This window comes from Gekko japonicus, unplaced genomic scaffold (genome assembly GCF_001447785.1).
Source record: "Gekko japonicus isolate JY-2015 unplaced genomic scaffold, Gekko_japonicus_V1.1 scaffold462, whole genome shotgun sequence".
Taxonomy (NCBI): Eukaryota; Metazoa; Chordata; class Lepidosauria; order Squamata; family Gekkonidae; genus Gekko; species Gekko japonicus.
In genome coordinates this window covers 797,581-812,720 of record NW_015175369.1, presented here as the reverse complement: position 1 = coordinate 812,720, position 15,140 = coordinate 797,581, and the positions used below count along the sequence as shown (strand labels likewise).

The 15,140-nt window shown below is 48.5% G+C and overlaps 1 protein-coding gene across 3 annotated transcripts in view; it reads left to right on the top strand.

Annotated features, from left to right (window-relative positions):
* DMXL2 (Dmx like 2) overlaps window positions 1-15,140 on the top strand; it is a 107,144-nt gene that overhangs the window by 84,137 nt on the left and 7,867 nt on the right. For all 3 annotated transcript variants that reach the window (XM_015425487.1, XM_015425486.1, XM_015425485.1), the window contains 9 exons: window positions 1,097-1,214; window positions 3,039-3,125; window positions 4,095-4,216; window positions 7,525-7,675; window positions 8,632-8,692; window positions 8,809-8,936; window positions 12,929-13,006; window positions 14,155-14,246; window positions 14,946-14,998. In XM_015425487.1, coding sequence (XP_015280973.1) covers window positions 1,097-1,214; window positions 3,039-3,125; window positions 4,095-4,216; window positions 7,525-7,675; window positions 8,632-8,692; window positions 8,809-8,936; window positions 12,929-13,006; window positions 14,155-14,246; window positions 14,946-14,998 — 890 coding nt within the window. The remainder of the gene's footprint in view (window positions 1-1,096; window positions 1,215-3,038; window positions 3,126-4,094; window positions 4,217-7,524; window positions 7,676-8,631; window positions 8,693-8,808; window positions 8,937-12,928; window positions 13,007-14,154; window positions 14,247-14,945; window positions 14,999-15,140) is intronic.

Here is a 15,140-nt window from a genome sequence, read left to right as displayed (position 1 = left end):
CTTCGCTGCCTCCCCCCCCCCCAGCTGCATAGTGAGGATTTAACTATCCGCCCAATATTTTTTTCAGGTTTTAAGATTTTTGTGCACACCTGGGGACCGTCCGAAGTGTGCACAAAAATCTCCCTCCTCCCTAGGTGCCCCCAATGCACGGATTTAGGTATCCGCACACCAGGGGGCATCTTTGGAATTAGATATATAGATTAACATGTGCTCCAGGGAAGTACAGAGACAGTTCACAATAGCAGTAACTGGTGTTAATATCATCTGTCTAGTTTTGCTAAACTGACTAGCACCTGTCACGGCTAAGAAATCCCAGATCCTTTGGGGGAGCTGGTATTTTCAACTTTGTAATGAACTCTAATTCAGCACTTCCACATTGGAGTCTCCCTTTGAAGTTCCTTTGCTGGGCAATGAAGACTTTTAGATGAGCAACTGTTTCTGGGAGATGGAACTGTTTCCCACTGGTTTCTTAACTTTGACATTTTTAACAGCAGATGTAGACTTTCAAGACTACAATGAACAGAGTTGCTGTAGTTTTACAAGTCCCTAATTACCACAGTACTTTGTTTTTCCTTTTCAACAATTCATTTTTTCAGATGTCCAGTTGAAAAAACACATCCCTTTTGGAAACGGTGTTATATACAACAGCTAACTAACTTACATCTACTATTTTAATGAAACATCAAAAAAATAGAAATTGTGTTACTCTTAATTTTCAGTTTCTGTGAAGCCACGTGATGCAGATTTTATGTACAGTCCGTGTTTGCTTCATTTCTTTTCAGCAGTTTTCTTTTGTTCAATGAGCATTGCCCTTTCATGGAAAAAAGAATTCATTATTTGATGGCATCTCTCTGTAGTCCTACTTCAGGATTGCCTGTCGAGTTCAGTACAATTTTAGACCCCACAGCAGGCTTTAATAATTTGTGAACATATAAGTTTTGCAAATAACTTACAGGACCAGACTTACTTGGACATCTTTCAACGTTCCATTCAGCTCTGTTTAAAATTCCGTCAAATTCTTTTCCCCTTATATATATATTTTTTAAATTACACAGAAGAATTCTCCACCAGTGCCCTCCTTTCCCCCTCCTTACAGATCAAAAGATTATTCTGCGCTGCCGGCTAAGAGACTATGGCATTTTCTGGTGAAACAAGAATTACTACAGGACACCTTTATCCGGTACACCTTTGCCAAGAAAAGGAAGCAAAGCGAGGTACATGGAAGCCACGGCAAACAGAATTGACAGATGTCCGAGCAGTGTTCTTCCAGCACTGCCCTTTTTAAAAACTGTGATGCTTTTTCGTGCGGGTGGCTTATTCCATTTTAGCATGGCCGTGTGCTTGTGTTGCAGACGTGATTTTTCTTAGGCAAGCATAAATGAGCTTTAGAACACTTGTATGTGTGCATAAACATGGGCAAGGTAATGTTATCGACTGATGTTATGGATTGGCTTGGTGTTTTCAAGTAATGCACACAGGGTCTCTGGTGCAAACACAATGCTCTCTCCATGCACAGCTTGAACATCTGGCCAGTTGCACATGTGCAAAGCTGGCAAAACGTAGTGTTCCCTCTAAGCTGAGTTAGTGTGAGCTAGCTCACAGTTTTTTAGTCTCCGGCTCACACCTTTTTGTCTTCGCTCAGGAAGGATGGCTCCAGAGCAAACTAATTTATGCAGCAGCCAAATCCCTCGCTCACACCTTTAATGCCAGGAGCTCACGAAGTAGAATTTTTGCTCACAAGGCTTCACAGCTTAGAGGGAGCATTTGGATCCAGACTAAATTGGTATCTTCCACTGATTCCTTCCTCCATTTGTAGACCCCCATATATTTTTCTCCAGGATCCCCTGTCGCCGATCGTGCAGAGATCTATGGGCTGCAGTGAGTTGGAGGGGAGCGTAAGGGAACGTTCCACTCCATTAACAGAAAATTTAGTCTGGAATCAACCCTGCAAGCCCCCTCCCCTGTTCTGTCCCACTCCATTCTGTCTTCTGCTTCTCTCCCACTGCGGAGACTATGAGCCGGCTGTTTAGCAGCTAAAAAAACCCCCTTCCTACTAGTGTGAAGTTTGTGTTAGTGTTTTTCCGCAGTTCATTTGCTATGCTGTACCTTTTTGTGTCCCTCCGGGAGGCATTGCATTCCAAATGCTTCTGTGGAAGCCCTTGTTGTTGAATAGACAAAGGGGGGAAAAAAGAACCACTGTGCATTTGTCGTTAGTGGACCTAACTGGGTGGCCTTTGTAAAACGCTCATTTCGGAACATTTTTCATTCATTTTTTTCCTTTTATATATTTGTTTGTGCATGTGTCGTGTTTTGTGTTTGTGGTCGTGTGGCGTTTGTGTAGTCTGTAGAAGGCCGCGAGGAGCAGGTCACACAAAACAGCATAGCAGAAGATGAGAAAAACAAGGTAGCGTTTTTGCCTCCTGAGCACTTCTGCGGGTCTCTCTCTCTCTCTCTATTCCTTTCTCTCTCTCAGTCACCGACAAGAAGATCTGTGGCCTTTGTCACATTTCTGGCTGATGCCGAATTTGTGAACAGACAATTCAATAACCAGAGCCACGCAGTCCGCTTCAGAGCACTAGAATGTGACAGCAGTTTGCGAGCTGGGCGTGAGAAGTGAACCTCTGTGGTTTCTGGGAAACCCAGGAGGAGATGCAAGAAGCCCTCCACAAAGGGGTTGCCAGCTCTGGGTCAGGAAATTCCAGAGATTTGCGGATGGAGCCCTGGAGAGGGTGGGGTTTGGGGAAGGGGGAGCTCCCAGCAAGGATGTGATGCCAAGATTCCATCCTCCAGAGCAGCCATTTTCTCCAGAGGAATCCATCTCCTTCACCCGATGATGAGTTGTAATTCCGGGAGATGCCCAGGCGCCACCTGGAGGTTTGGCAACCCTAACTGCACATCATCTCTTTTCCAAGAATGCCATCGCTGCTTAAGTTTCTCGTGCATGCTTGCTTCTTGTGTTTCCCATCGTCTGTGCGTGCAACCGCAAAGCTTTCCCAGGCTCCCGTTTTAAATCGTGGCGTTCTCGTGATATTTTGTAGGTGGAGGCAGAACTCGGCTACCCAGGGGGGAAAGCAAAAATTATACACAAGGAGTCGGATATGATCATGGCGTTTGCCATCAATAAGGTAAGAGTCTTTCTGCCCAACGGGACTGCTCCCGGCCTTTGTCTCACACCCACCCCTGGTCCGGTGGGCGCTGAGGCAGGCCCGTAGCCAGGATTTTGTGGCTTGTGGGACAAAATTTTTTCTGGTGGGACGGAAGTTCTCAGTGCAGAAAGAAAAGCCATTTAGCCAATAGAAAGCTGCGACCGGGATAGATCTCTAAACTGCAAGCTGCCAACCACTTTAGATGACAGTTCTCAGCTGCTGCAAGTTAATCACTTCTGCCAGCCTAAGCAACAATTCCGAGAACAAGCCGGCAGGTGGGGGTGATGACTTCTATAGTCAAGAAAGCCAACACGCAGGCAGAAAAACGCTCTTCAAGGAGACCAGTGTCTTGACACAGAGTTAGAAGGGATCCTAGAGGTCACCCACTCCCTCCACTCCAACCCCCTTGCTCAGTGTGGGAATTAGTCAACTACAGCACCCCACTCTGCTTAAAGGAGCACACGCCTTTTCAAAAATGTTTTAAATGATTGAAAAAAGTATTTACAGGAGAGATTCTTGTGGGGCTGTGCCTTTAAGAAAGGGGGCGGAGCCTCCAAAAGCCCCACCTTAGCTACAGGCCTGCGCTGAGGCAACCAATTGCCACCCCCCTTTGACTGGACACATACTGAGGCCCCATGGTCCCTGTGTGCAGCTGCAGCTTCTTTTCTTGCTGTGGCTCATCAAGATGAAAAGGCAAGAGTAGCCTCCGGCTCTTTAGATCCCCCTCACCTGCTTGCCTCTGATGCAGGGCACCTGTACACACCGACACGCACTGATGCGGCCCTCCTCCCGTCCAGATGCTGCTGGCAAACCCAGCCTCTTCCCCTCCTTCTCAGCCTTCAGGGTAGTAGTGGCCGGAGCAGCGTTCTGGTAGTGCTTGTTGACGCTTATCGCGCTGGCCGAAGGGGCCTTCATTTCCACTCTTGCTTTTGTGTTTCTCCCACTCAGGCCAACGTCAACGAGATCGTTTTAGCTTCTACTCACGACGTTCAGGAGCTGGATGTGTCGGCCTTGTTGGCTGCTCAGTCATACATATGGATCGGGGAGGAATATGACCGTGAATCCAAAAGGTTGGCTGTTCTTACCCAGCAGCCGTATTTAAGTGGAAAGTTACAAATACTTTTAAGTACAAATCTGTAACATAATTTCTGGATGTGATCCCGTTTTCTTCTTCTCCGTGTCCAAATTCCCTCTTGTGGAGTTTTGGGTTTTTTTCCTCTCTGAGTCATAGCCAGATTTTATAAATAAATAAATCTTTCTTTAGGCTCTTGGAAACAACTAAGCATCCCCCCCCCATCTTTTAGTTCTTCTGATTCATCCATCCTTGTTCCAGTCACGGAATTCCCTTTTGCTGAGAAATATGAAATCTCAGTGGTATTTTAATGTGGGGAATTACTCTTCTGTGCAGTGAAGCCTTTATGCTTTCACATTATGCATCCCAACCCTTCATAACAGGACAGGGTATATATGAATCTGAAGAAGATGCGTGACATCACACTTTTCCTGCCCGGGGGGGGGGAAGGTGACACAGAGAAGGACCAGGGCCGTCGTTTGAGCACCTCAGATATAATAATAATAATAATAATAATGATGATGCTTTCGATTTATTGATCGCTCTTTCCCACATACCTGCTGGCTCAGAGCGATTTACAGTTACTCTTGAGACAGTTGGACTAACAATATTTGCGGAGATAGGGAAGACAAACATACAGCATTAATTACACACACATTGCAGCTAGCCGGGCTTCATCTGCGGGCTGGGTCAGTCGTGTTCCTACGGCATCTTGTCGGCTGGCTGATGACGTCTGGCTTCTTGATGTTGTGCAGCCACACACCGCCACCGCCTGTCAGATCAACCCTCTTGAAAACAAAAAGGTTCATTTTGTCAGAATTATCACCCCAACTGAGGGTGTGAAGAGAGAACTTCTCCAGTGTTCCCTCAGGTGACTCTGCCTTTTCTCCCTTGCCCACCCCTTATGGAAATGCGTCCTGTAATGTCTTCAGGATCTCTTCCCTGCCCTTAAGAACTCTCCTTCACCCTTTCTGTGAAGGCTTTGGCGTAGCTCCTTCCTCCTCCTTCCTTACTCATAGAAACACTGAGTTGGAAGGGGCCATGCAGGCCATCTGGTCCAACCCCCCTGCTCAATGCAGGAACCACCTGAAGCATCCCTGACAGGTGTTTGTCCAGCCGCTGCTTGAAGACGGCCAGCGAGGGGGAGCTCACCACCTCCCGAGGCAGCCCATTCCACTGCTGAGCTACTCCTACTGTATAAAATTTTTTTCCCTAAGATCCAGCCAGTACTTTCCCACCCTTAATTTAAACCCAAGTTTGCAAGTCCTGTCCTCTGCCGCCAAGAGGAACAGCTCCCTGCCCTCCTCTAAGTGACAGCCCTTCAAATGCTTGAAGAAAGCAATCCTGTCCCCCCTCAGCCTCCTCTTCTCCAGACTGGACATTCCCAAGTCCCTCAGCCTTTCCTCATAGGGCTTCTTGGTCTCCGGGAAAGGCTGAGGGATTCGACATAAGTTTCTGGAAGGGTATGCCTACTTTTCTGCTGTCTACTTATTTATTCTGCTGTTCATTTATTTATTAGATTTTTTTTTAAGTCTCCATCCACCCAAAGTGGCAGCTTACAACACTAAAACAATAAGGTAAAAACAACATAAAAACAAATAGCAAATATAAAATATTAACATTAAAATACGTGGCTATCACCGTACTACTATGTGGTTATTTACCCTCCAAAGGCCAACCTAAACAACCTTCCACAGCTTTGCATGTCCTGTGGAAACTAAACAAGTCTGGCAGGGCACAGTTGTCATCCGAGAGTGCATTCCACAGGGTAAAAAGGTAAAGGTTCCCTTGCTCGAAAGCCAGTCGAATCCGACTCCAGGGTTGCGGTGCTCATCTCCATTTCAAAGCCGAAGAGCCAGCGCTGTCCGAAGACGTTTCCGTGGTCATGTGGCCGGCATGACTAAACACCAAGGTGCACGGAACGCTGTGACCTTCCCACCGAAGTGGTCCCTATTTATCTACTTGCAATTTCTTGCTTTCGAACTGCTAGGTTGGCAGGAGCTGGAATTAGAGACGGGAGCTCACTCCGTCGTGCGGCACCTGGGTCTCGAACTGCTGAACTACCGACCTTCCACAGCCTGCAGCTCAGCGTCTTAACCACTTGAGCCACAGGGTAGGGGGCCACAAATGAGGAGGCCCTTCCCCTGGTGACAGCTGACCAAGGCCATCCATCCTTCCCTCTTTCTCTCTTCCCTACAGCCCTGTTCAGTCATTACAGTTTTGGTGATCTGACCCTATGTATGAGGAAATCATGGCATGCACAGTCCTCTCAATACACACAGTCACCACTTCGATCAAACCAGGCAAGGTGTATAATTGCCAGCTTTGGAACATACATTCAGGAACCCAGATTTTTGAGGATATGCATTTGCCTGTGCCAAAGCTGGGAGAAAGCACACATTGTCCCGTTCAACCAAAATGGTAACCACACATATAGAGAAGATTGCACCAACCATGACGTCCCCCTGCGTTTGGCTAGGTTGCGAAAATTGTAACTACCGAACAGGGCTTATGCTGCCTCCTTTTCAGGCAGAAACTCCTCAAGGGAAGAGCCTACTTTGTCCTTGCTTTGCATGTAGCTGGAGCTGAACAAATAAACGAGGACCTAATTACCAGGACACCCTGACCCTGGGTAGCCCAGGCGAGCCTGATCTCATCAGATCTTGGAAGCTCAGCAGGGTCAGCCCTGGCTAGTATTTGGAAGGGGGACCACCAAGGAATACCAGGATCAGGATGCAGTGGCAGGCGATGGCAAACCACCTCTGACCGTCTCTCGCCTTGAAGACCAAATGGGGTCACCTTAAGACACCTGTGCTTACACTGTAAATTGTTAAATGACATTCGAGTGGAATTTATAGAAGCCTCCCTTAGGTTGGTAGCAGGCCAATCGGATAGAATCAAGGCACAATTTCTCCTTGCTTCACGAGATCCGGAGATCATTGAACTGACCGCTAAGTTTCTCCATGGTTTTATAAAACGGAAGAGTGACCCTGATCATATTAATGATTCTTAATTTCTAAGTCTAAAAACTTAAGTTTAAACGTTTAGAATGCCAATTTATTTTATGATTCAGGCATCTTCTGTATGGTCAAATCTAGCTTGTGACAACTTGAGTTAGGCCTGACATAGCCACGACTATCTATTTTATAATTTCTTTAGGATTGTATTATTGGTAAATGCTTCTAATATTGTATGCCAATAAAAGGTATTTGAATTGAATTGAAGACATCTGTGACTTGACGGTATTTTCCACCACCAATTACCAGGAACAGAGAAGTCGAACGTTCTCTTTATTGCCTTTTCCAGTTCGGATGACGTCGACTTCCGTGGCTCCACCACGACACTCACTCAGAGCACGGCGTCTTTTGGCATGGCTCAGATGCAACCGCCACCTTCTGTTTCGACTGCGTCTATGCCGTGGTTAGGCAGTGGGCAGACCAGCACCGGAGCAGGCATAGTATGTACTTTTGTCCTTGTGTGTTGCCGTAGCAATTGATAGCATAATCGACATGTCTTGTGTTCTTTCATTGTTTCTGTAAAAACCACAAGGCTTTTTGGTTGGCCACTAGATGGCAAGAAATGCCAAAGCAATTCCCTCCTTCTGGGAACTGTGTCTTGATCATGTAATAGTCCTGTACGGTTTACTGGGGCAGCTAGTATATGTGTGCTCCCCTTCCTTTCAAAATGATATCCAGTCCTGCATTGATTCACAGGTAGTGGGCAGAAGTGGTAGAGTCCTGCAGTTGGTCGTGAGCTTGTGCCACTTGCACAGCTGCAGATGTTAGGAGAATCGCTTTTTAAATTTTGACACATCAATCAATAAAAGAACAATGTGAAATCCCAGAGGGGGGGAAAGCAAGAAATGCTATTAGCTTATTTTTATATTATAAAAAAAAAACCCTAGTCCAAAGTGATCTAATAAAATTAGGGTGAGTATTCCAGTTAATTCCATTTCTGTGCAAACAAGACCAGAGAATTTCTTCCTCATCTAACATATACCTTTCCAGTGAGCTTATCCAGTTCAGCAATACCCAATGTCATAAAGCAAGGACCAATCCCATTTGTGAGTGCTCCATTGTTTTAAGGCAAAAATAAAATTACCCACAAGTATAAAAATTAGTGCAGCCAGAAGAAGGCTTTTTACTTTTGCTTACGGGGAGTTTTTAGTGTTCAGGTTTTTTTGCATGACCATCCAAAAATAGGAACCCCCCCCCCACCCATGCAGTCGAAAATCCTAATAAGATTATATAGGATTGCAGCCTTAAACTTAAATTGTGAAAGGGGATAGTTGTGCATATATATTCACATGCAGTCCTTTCTCTCGGCCATAAACTTAAGTGATTTACCATGTTCTTGTGCCACATGTGGAGAAAGGGGACCATAAACCTCACACAACATTTCTTTTGCATGAAGTTGATCAAACGGAACTTGAATAACGTGAAAAGGATGACTTCGCATCCGGTCCATCAATATTGTAAGTGAAGCAAACCAAACGGCGGGGGGGGGGGGTGAGGACACAACACTAAATTCTGCTGTTGTTTCCTTCTGAGTTAGCTGTATGATGACTTGGCCCCGGGTTCTGTTCCCCAGATCTTACGGGAGCCCAGGACGGGAGCGTGCGAATGTTCGAATGGACGAGGCCACAGCAACTGGTGTGCTTCCGGCAAGCAGGCAACGCGAGAGTCACTCGAATGTATTTCAATTCTCAGGGGAATAAGGTCAGCGCTCTCACCGCACTTCTCAATAAGCGTTTAATGGTTCGGTGGACGCTTGGTCCCTGGGCCCATTAAAATGGAAATGTTTGCAGTTTCTAGAATATAGCAGCTCACCTCTAGAGGGAACAGAGGCAAAAGAAAGTAAGGGAGCGGGAGGGAGGAATGTATTACCACCGCCACTGTTCCCTCTAAGCTGAGTTAGTGTGAGCTAGCGCACCATTTTTTAGCCTCCGGCTCACACATTTTTGTCTTAGCTCAGGAAGGATGGCTCCACAGCAAACTAATGTGTGCAGCAGCCAAATCACTTGCTCACAACTTTAATGCCAGTAGCTCACAAAGTAGAATTTTTGCTCATAAGACTCCACAGCTTAGACCACCGCTGCAAATTGAGAGAGTTTGTGTAGACATCTGGATTTGAGTCCCGTAGCACCTTAGAAACCAACACGATTTTTGGGGTACGAGCTTTCAAGAGCCGACGCTCCCTTCATCAGATACAAGTTTCTGACGCCAAGCTGCTACTGGATTTGAATCGAACTGTATTGCCTACTCTGACTGGCAGTGGCTCTCCAGGCTCACAGGCAGAGGTCTTTCACGTCACCTGCTGGAATTGAACCTGGGACCTTCTGCATGCCAACCAGAGGCTCTGCCACTGAGCTTCTTTGACTCCTCCCTAAATGAAGCCACCTCATAGGAAGGCAGACCCTCAGTCCATCAAGGTCAGTATCGCCCACTCAGACTGGCAGCAGCTCCCCAGGGCCTCAGGCAGAGGCCTTTCCCATCACCTCCTGCCTGGTCCCTTTAACTGGAGGTGCCGGTCTTCTTCACTCGGCATGGACTTACGTCCCTGCACAGATGAATTGCTAGTGCTGCTTGGGAAATACTGTGGGGTTGAACACTAGAACCCGAAGAGAAGAATCTGCTTTTATGCATGAAGCTGCCTTATACTGAAGCAGACCACTGTTCCCTCAAGGTCAGTGTTGTCCGCTCAGACTGGCAGCGGCTCTCCAGGGTCTCAGGCAGAGGTTTTCCCATCACCTTTTAGCCAGAGATGCCAGGGATTGAACCTGGGACTTCCTGCATGCTGAGCTCTGCCACTGAGCCAGAGCCCCTGTCCGACATTTGCCTGTGTTTCTGTTGAATCATCCCCTTACCCTTTGGTGCCATTTTGAAAGCTTTTAGACAATCTTTCCCTAAGTTCTGGAGCACTTTTTGCTCTTTTTTAAGAACAGCTCATTATAAAACGTTGGACAGCCAAGAACGCCGGTCTCTCCTGTCCGGGCAGGAGGCTATAAATACTCCATAATGCCTCTCAACGGGAAGGCCGGCTCCTACCAAGCTCCATATGAGCCCATTCGGGAAGTTCTTAGTCTTCTCTTGGCACACTGTGGAAGAAGAGGAAGGTGTGAAGTGGAAGGAACCGTAGCTCGGATAATGCCGGTTAAGAAACCGGCTTGCGGAGTTCTGGTTGCTGGAGAGACAGGGGGTGTGCTTAGTGGGGGGGCTGCCGTTGGATCTAAGAACCGATGCTAAGCGGGTGGGTGGGATTCTTCAGCCCCTGAGAGCTTCCACATCAGGCCTGCCTTTTGGAGCAAGACTCATTGGAAAAGGGGGTTGTGACTCCATATTCCTGCTTTGTGTGCTGCAGGTCCCAGGTTCGATTCCCAGCATCTCTGCTTACAAGATCTCACGTAACAAATGCTGGGAAGGACTTTCTCTTCCTGGGAACCCTGGGGAAATCACTTGGTCCGGCCCTCATTCAGCCAGGAGTAGGCAGGAGAAGAGGGAGGGTAAGTTGCTTCCTCCCTGCCTCTCCCCACCCCTGCCTGCCTGGGGCCAGGGAGGGCCTTCGCGGGGCTTCCTTGCACTTCCACCGGCCTTGCAGGTCCACCGCCGGCCCCTCATGGGGCTCGGCAGTGGAGCTGCAAGGCCGGCGGTGGTGGTCGGGACCGTTGGGGGCGGGGTGTGTGGCCTTATGACACACTTCCGGTGATGTCAGGGGGTGTGGCATATGCTACTGAGTTATGCTAAGGAGTTCCCCTAGCTCTTTTTCTACGAAACGACCCCTGACTTGGAGTCAGGAGCAAAGGTGGACCAGTACTACAGGTCCATGGGTTCAAGGCTGGTGCTTGATATTTTTCCAGTTTGGTGTAGTGGTTAAGAGTGGCGGACTCTAATCTGGGAGAACCGGGTTTGGTTCCCCGCTCCTCCGTATGCAGCCAGCTGGGTGACCCTGGGTGATCGCAGAGCTGTTCTCTCAAGAGCAGTTCTCTCAGCCCCGCCTACCTCACAGGGTGTCTGTTGTGGGGAGGGGAAGGGAAGGAGATTGTCAGCCACTCTGAGACTTCGAGTGACGGGCAGGGTAGAAATCCAATCTCCTCTTCTCCTCCTCCTCCTCCTCCAAAATTGCCATCAAATTGCAGCATCTCTGCCTAAAAGGATTAGGATAGCAGGTGGTATGAAAGATCCTGGAGAGCCCGTCGGTGTTGACAAGACTGACCTTGGAAGACCAAAGGTCTGACTCGGTAGAAGGCCACTTTGTGTGTTCCTCTACGCACTCACTCTTGGTTCAAACACGGAGTGCATTTTCTTGAACCCTTGGTAGTTACATGGAAGTTACTATCATGCCTGTTGATTTATTTGCTTTGGTCTCTCCGCCCTGCCCCCCAGCCACCCATGCCTGGTGTGGCACAGTGAGGAGGGCAGAGAGGACTTTGCTTCCTCCCGGCCATTGGCAGCGCAGAGGGCAGTGGGCACGGACTCTGAAATCCGTGTCGCCACTCTCAGCTGTGGAGTCTTGTGAGCAACAATTCTACCTTGTGAGCTACTGGCACTAAAGTCATGAGCGAGCGATTTGGCTGCTGCGTAGATTAGTTTGCTCCGGAGCCATCCTTCCTGAGCGAAGACAAAAAATGTGTGAGCCGGAGGCTAAAAAACTGTGAGCTCGCTCACACTAACTCAGCTTAGAGGGAACACTAGTTGCGGGCCCACTGGGTCCCAACCAGGCTCACGCGGGCAGGCCACAGGGGCTTGGCAAGCAGTGGCACAGCAAGGCGCAGTGGCTGAATGTAGGGTTGCCAATCTCCAGGCAAGGCCTGGAGATCTCCTGCTCTTGCAACTGATTTCCAGACAGTGCAGCTCAGTTCTCCTGGAGAACTTTGGAGGGTGGACGCGACCGGCCCTGTGACCCGCTGAAGTCCCTCCTCTCCCCCAAGCACCGCCCTCCTCAGGCGCCGCTCCCCAAATCTCCAGGTATTCCCCAACCCCAGAGCTGGCCACCCTCGCTCAGTTTGCCCTCAGGGTGACAAGACTTTAAACAAGTCCAGGTTTCTGAAGAATGTTCTCATTTATAAATGCTTAAAAGCTACGATATTAAAAAAATACGTCACCAAGAGTACCAGATATGTTCTTTAACAACTCGGTCATTGGGAAGTATGGCCATGTTTTCATAAAGTTAAACAAGTATAAAGCCAACAGTCGTGATAGTCTGACCCACAATCAAACAGTCATAAGACTTATAAAGAATGCTGTTTATGTATTGCAATCTAAAGCACTACAACATGATACACAACGTCGTCTCCGGATTACATAACGTTTCAAAAAATGAATCTTCTTCAGGAGATATTATAGTGGTGCCAAAGCTCTCAGTTTCATAAATGTTAGACAACAAGTCTTAAGAATATTAAATTCAGATAGGACGCTGATCTCAATTAACATTCAGGCTCAAAATATGCTGCTATGTTTCTACTGGATCCCGGGCGTGTGTGTCCATGTTTTCATAAAGCCATGAATATTGTCAACAGAACAAGTCAAATCTACTTGGACGGGAGACCTCCAAGGGATACCGGGGCCAGGACGCAGAGGCAGGCAATAGAAAGCCACCTCTCTGAAATGTCCAAGCCCCTCTAGGGATCACCAGAAGTCAACCATGACTTCCTGGCACACACACATATACACAAAATACTCACACACCCCCCCAAATCTCTCTCTCTCTGCAGTGTGGCGTGGCGGACGGAGAAGGATTCTTAAGCATATGGCAAGTAAACCAAACGGCAACTAATCCGAAACCTTATCTGGTAAGCAGTTAGAGCGACTCTCTTTTTTCGAAAACAATCATTTCTGTGTGTCTCTTATTTCTCCAAGTTTTAGGCAGCTGAAGAGGACCTCAGAGTGTCCCTCTCTTTCGTGGTGATCCTCTTGGGTGTCCTGGAGAGGAGACTGGGGCGGGGGGGGGGGGGGGGGGGCCTCAGCCAGGGCCCAGGCGAGGTATCCCCACCCTCGCTTTGTCCTCCCCGTCTCCTGGCAGCCGCGTTTTCGGCTTCAGGAGAGCCTCAGAGCTGCCGCGTCTGCATTCCGCAGGCAGCTTCTCCGGCAGAGCCTCCCCTTGCTACGCTCGCGAGAAGGTTGCTTCTCAGAGGAAGGTCAAAGAGCAGGAGCCAGTGGCCTGCCCACCCCCCTGGCAGGGTTGCTGCCTCCGGTTCACTCTTTTGCTGTGGCCGCCTCACAGTAGGCCCGGCTTTGCTCTACTCCACGTAGACCCATGGGGGAGAGGAACAGCAGCATGAAGGTGCGGCTACTGATGGAAATGTTAATAATAGAGCGAACTAAGCTCGGGGCCTCCTTAACATCTCCCGGTCCCTTTTCACTCTCGGCCAGAGGATCTCTGTCAAGACCATCAGACTGGCAACCTGTAAATAGAGGCCCCCAAAGAGCCAGAATATTCTATTGCTGCTTTTGGGAAGAACCTGCTGCGAGTGGGCATGTGTGGAAAGCCAGGACTCCGTGCCTCCAGTCGGTCTGCGTATGACTGCCAAGGAGGGTGGCGAGGCCGTGTCACTCAGTGGTAGAGAAGAGTCCTCCGTGGTTCTGACACTGGGCTTGTTACCTACAATGATGTGCTTCCCGGTGCTCGGCTTGTGCTTCCTGTTCCTGCCCACGCTTCTAGCCTTGACGTCAGCAGAGTCATGACCCCATCCCTTCTTCCTGTCATGTGACTCAGAGGCCATGAACCTTCCTGTCACACGCTTGCAGCTCAGTGAGTGACTTATGAAAGCATAAATCCTTTCCTTCTTCATGTCCTGTAATTCAGAGCTGACATGCTGGGGATTCTTCCCAGGATGTTTTTAGATCAGCTGCCTGGTTGAAGAAGCACTCAGCCTAGAACGGTTCAGATTGCCAATGGTCCATCCCGTGCAGCTGATACCCGTCTGTCTTGTCTTGGCAGAGCTGGCAGTGCCACAGCAAAACCACAAGTGACTTTGCATTCATTACCTCTTCGAGTCTGGTGGCGACGTCTGGGCAGTCTAGTGACAACAGGTATGTCTGCTTGTTTATTTAAGAACATAAGAGAAGCCACTGTTGGATCAGGCCAGTGGCCCATCCAGTCCAACACTCTGTGTCACACAGTGGCCAAAACCCAGGTGCCATCAGGAGGTCCACCAGCGGGGCCAGAACTCAGGAACCCTCCCACTGTTGCCCCCCCCCCAAGCTCCAAGAATACTGATATTTATTTATTTATTTATTTAATTCGCCCCATCCTTTTCCAAACAGAGGCCTGGGGGGGGGGGGAGGTTTCCCACAACATACGCCACATAATGCTAAAACTTAAAATAGATAATAAAGCCGATAAATACAAATAAATACAATAAAGCAGATTCTAATTAAAACTCAGCCAGTCATCATCTGTGGAACAAATCTGGACAGACAGACAGCTGTTGGTTAATTAAATGCTGCACAAAACAAGGCAGCCTTACTTGCCATACGGCACTTTAATAGAACCTGGAGGGCGCGAATCTGCTCGGGGAGCTGGTTCCAGAGAGGAGGGGCCGCCACCAAGAAGGCCCTTGCCCTGGCAGATGATGGGCAGCCTCTTCGTGGAGCAGGCGTCTGCAGGAGGCCCCGTGACCAAGACCGAAAGAGGCGGGGGGGTCATATTGGGCAAAGCTGAAACAGCAGAAAAGTTTGCACCGGCACTGCAACTTGGTGAATAACCTCTGTATGTTTTGTGTCCTGCAGAAACGTGTGTTTATGGGACACGTTGGTGTCACCAGCGAATAGCCTCATACACGGTAGGTTTGTTGCTACATGTCAAGGGGTGAGGGAGGTTCCCCTAAATAAGTGGTGGGCCTGCATAGGGACTGTAGCTCAAAGCTGATGCATTTGGTTTGAATTCAGCAGGTGCCCAAGATAAATTTTTCCAGATTTCAAGTT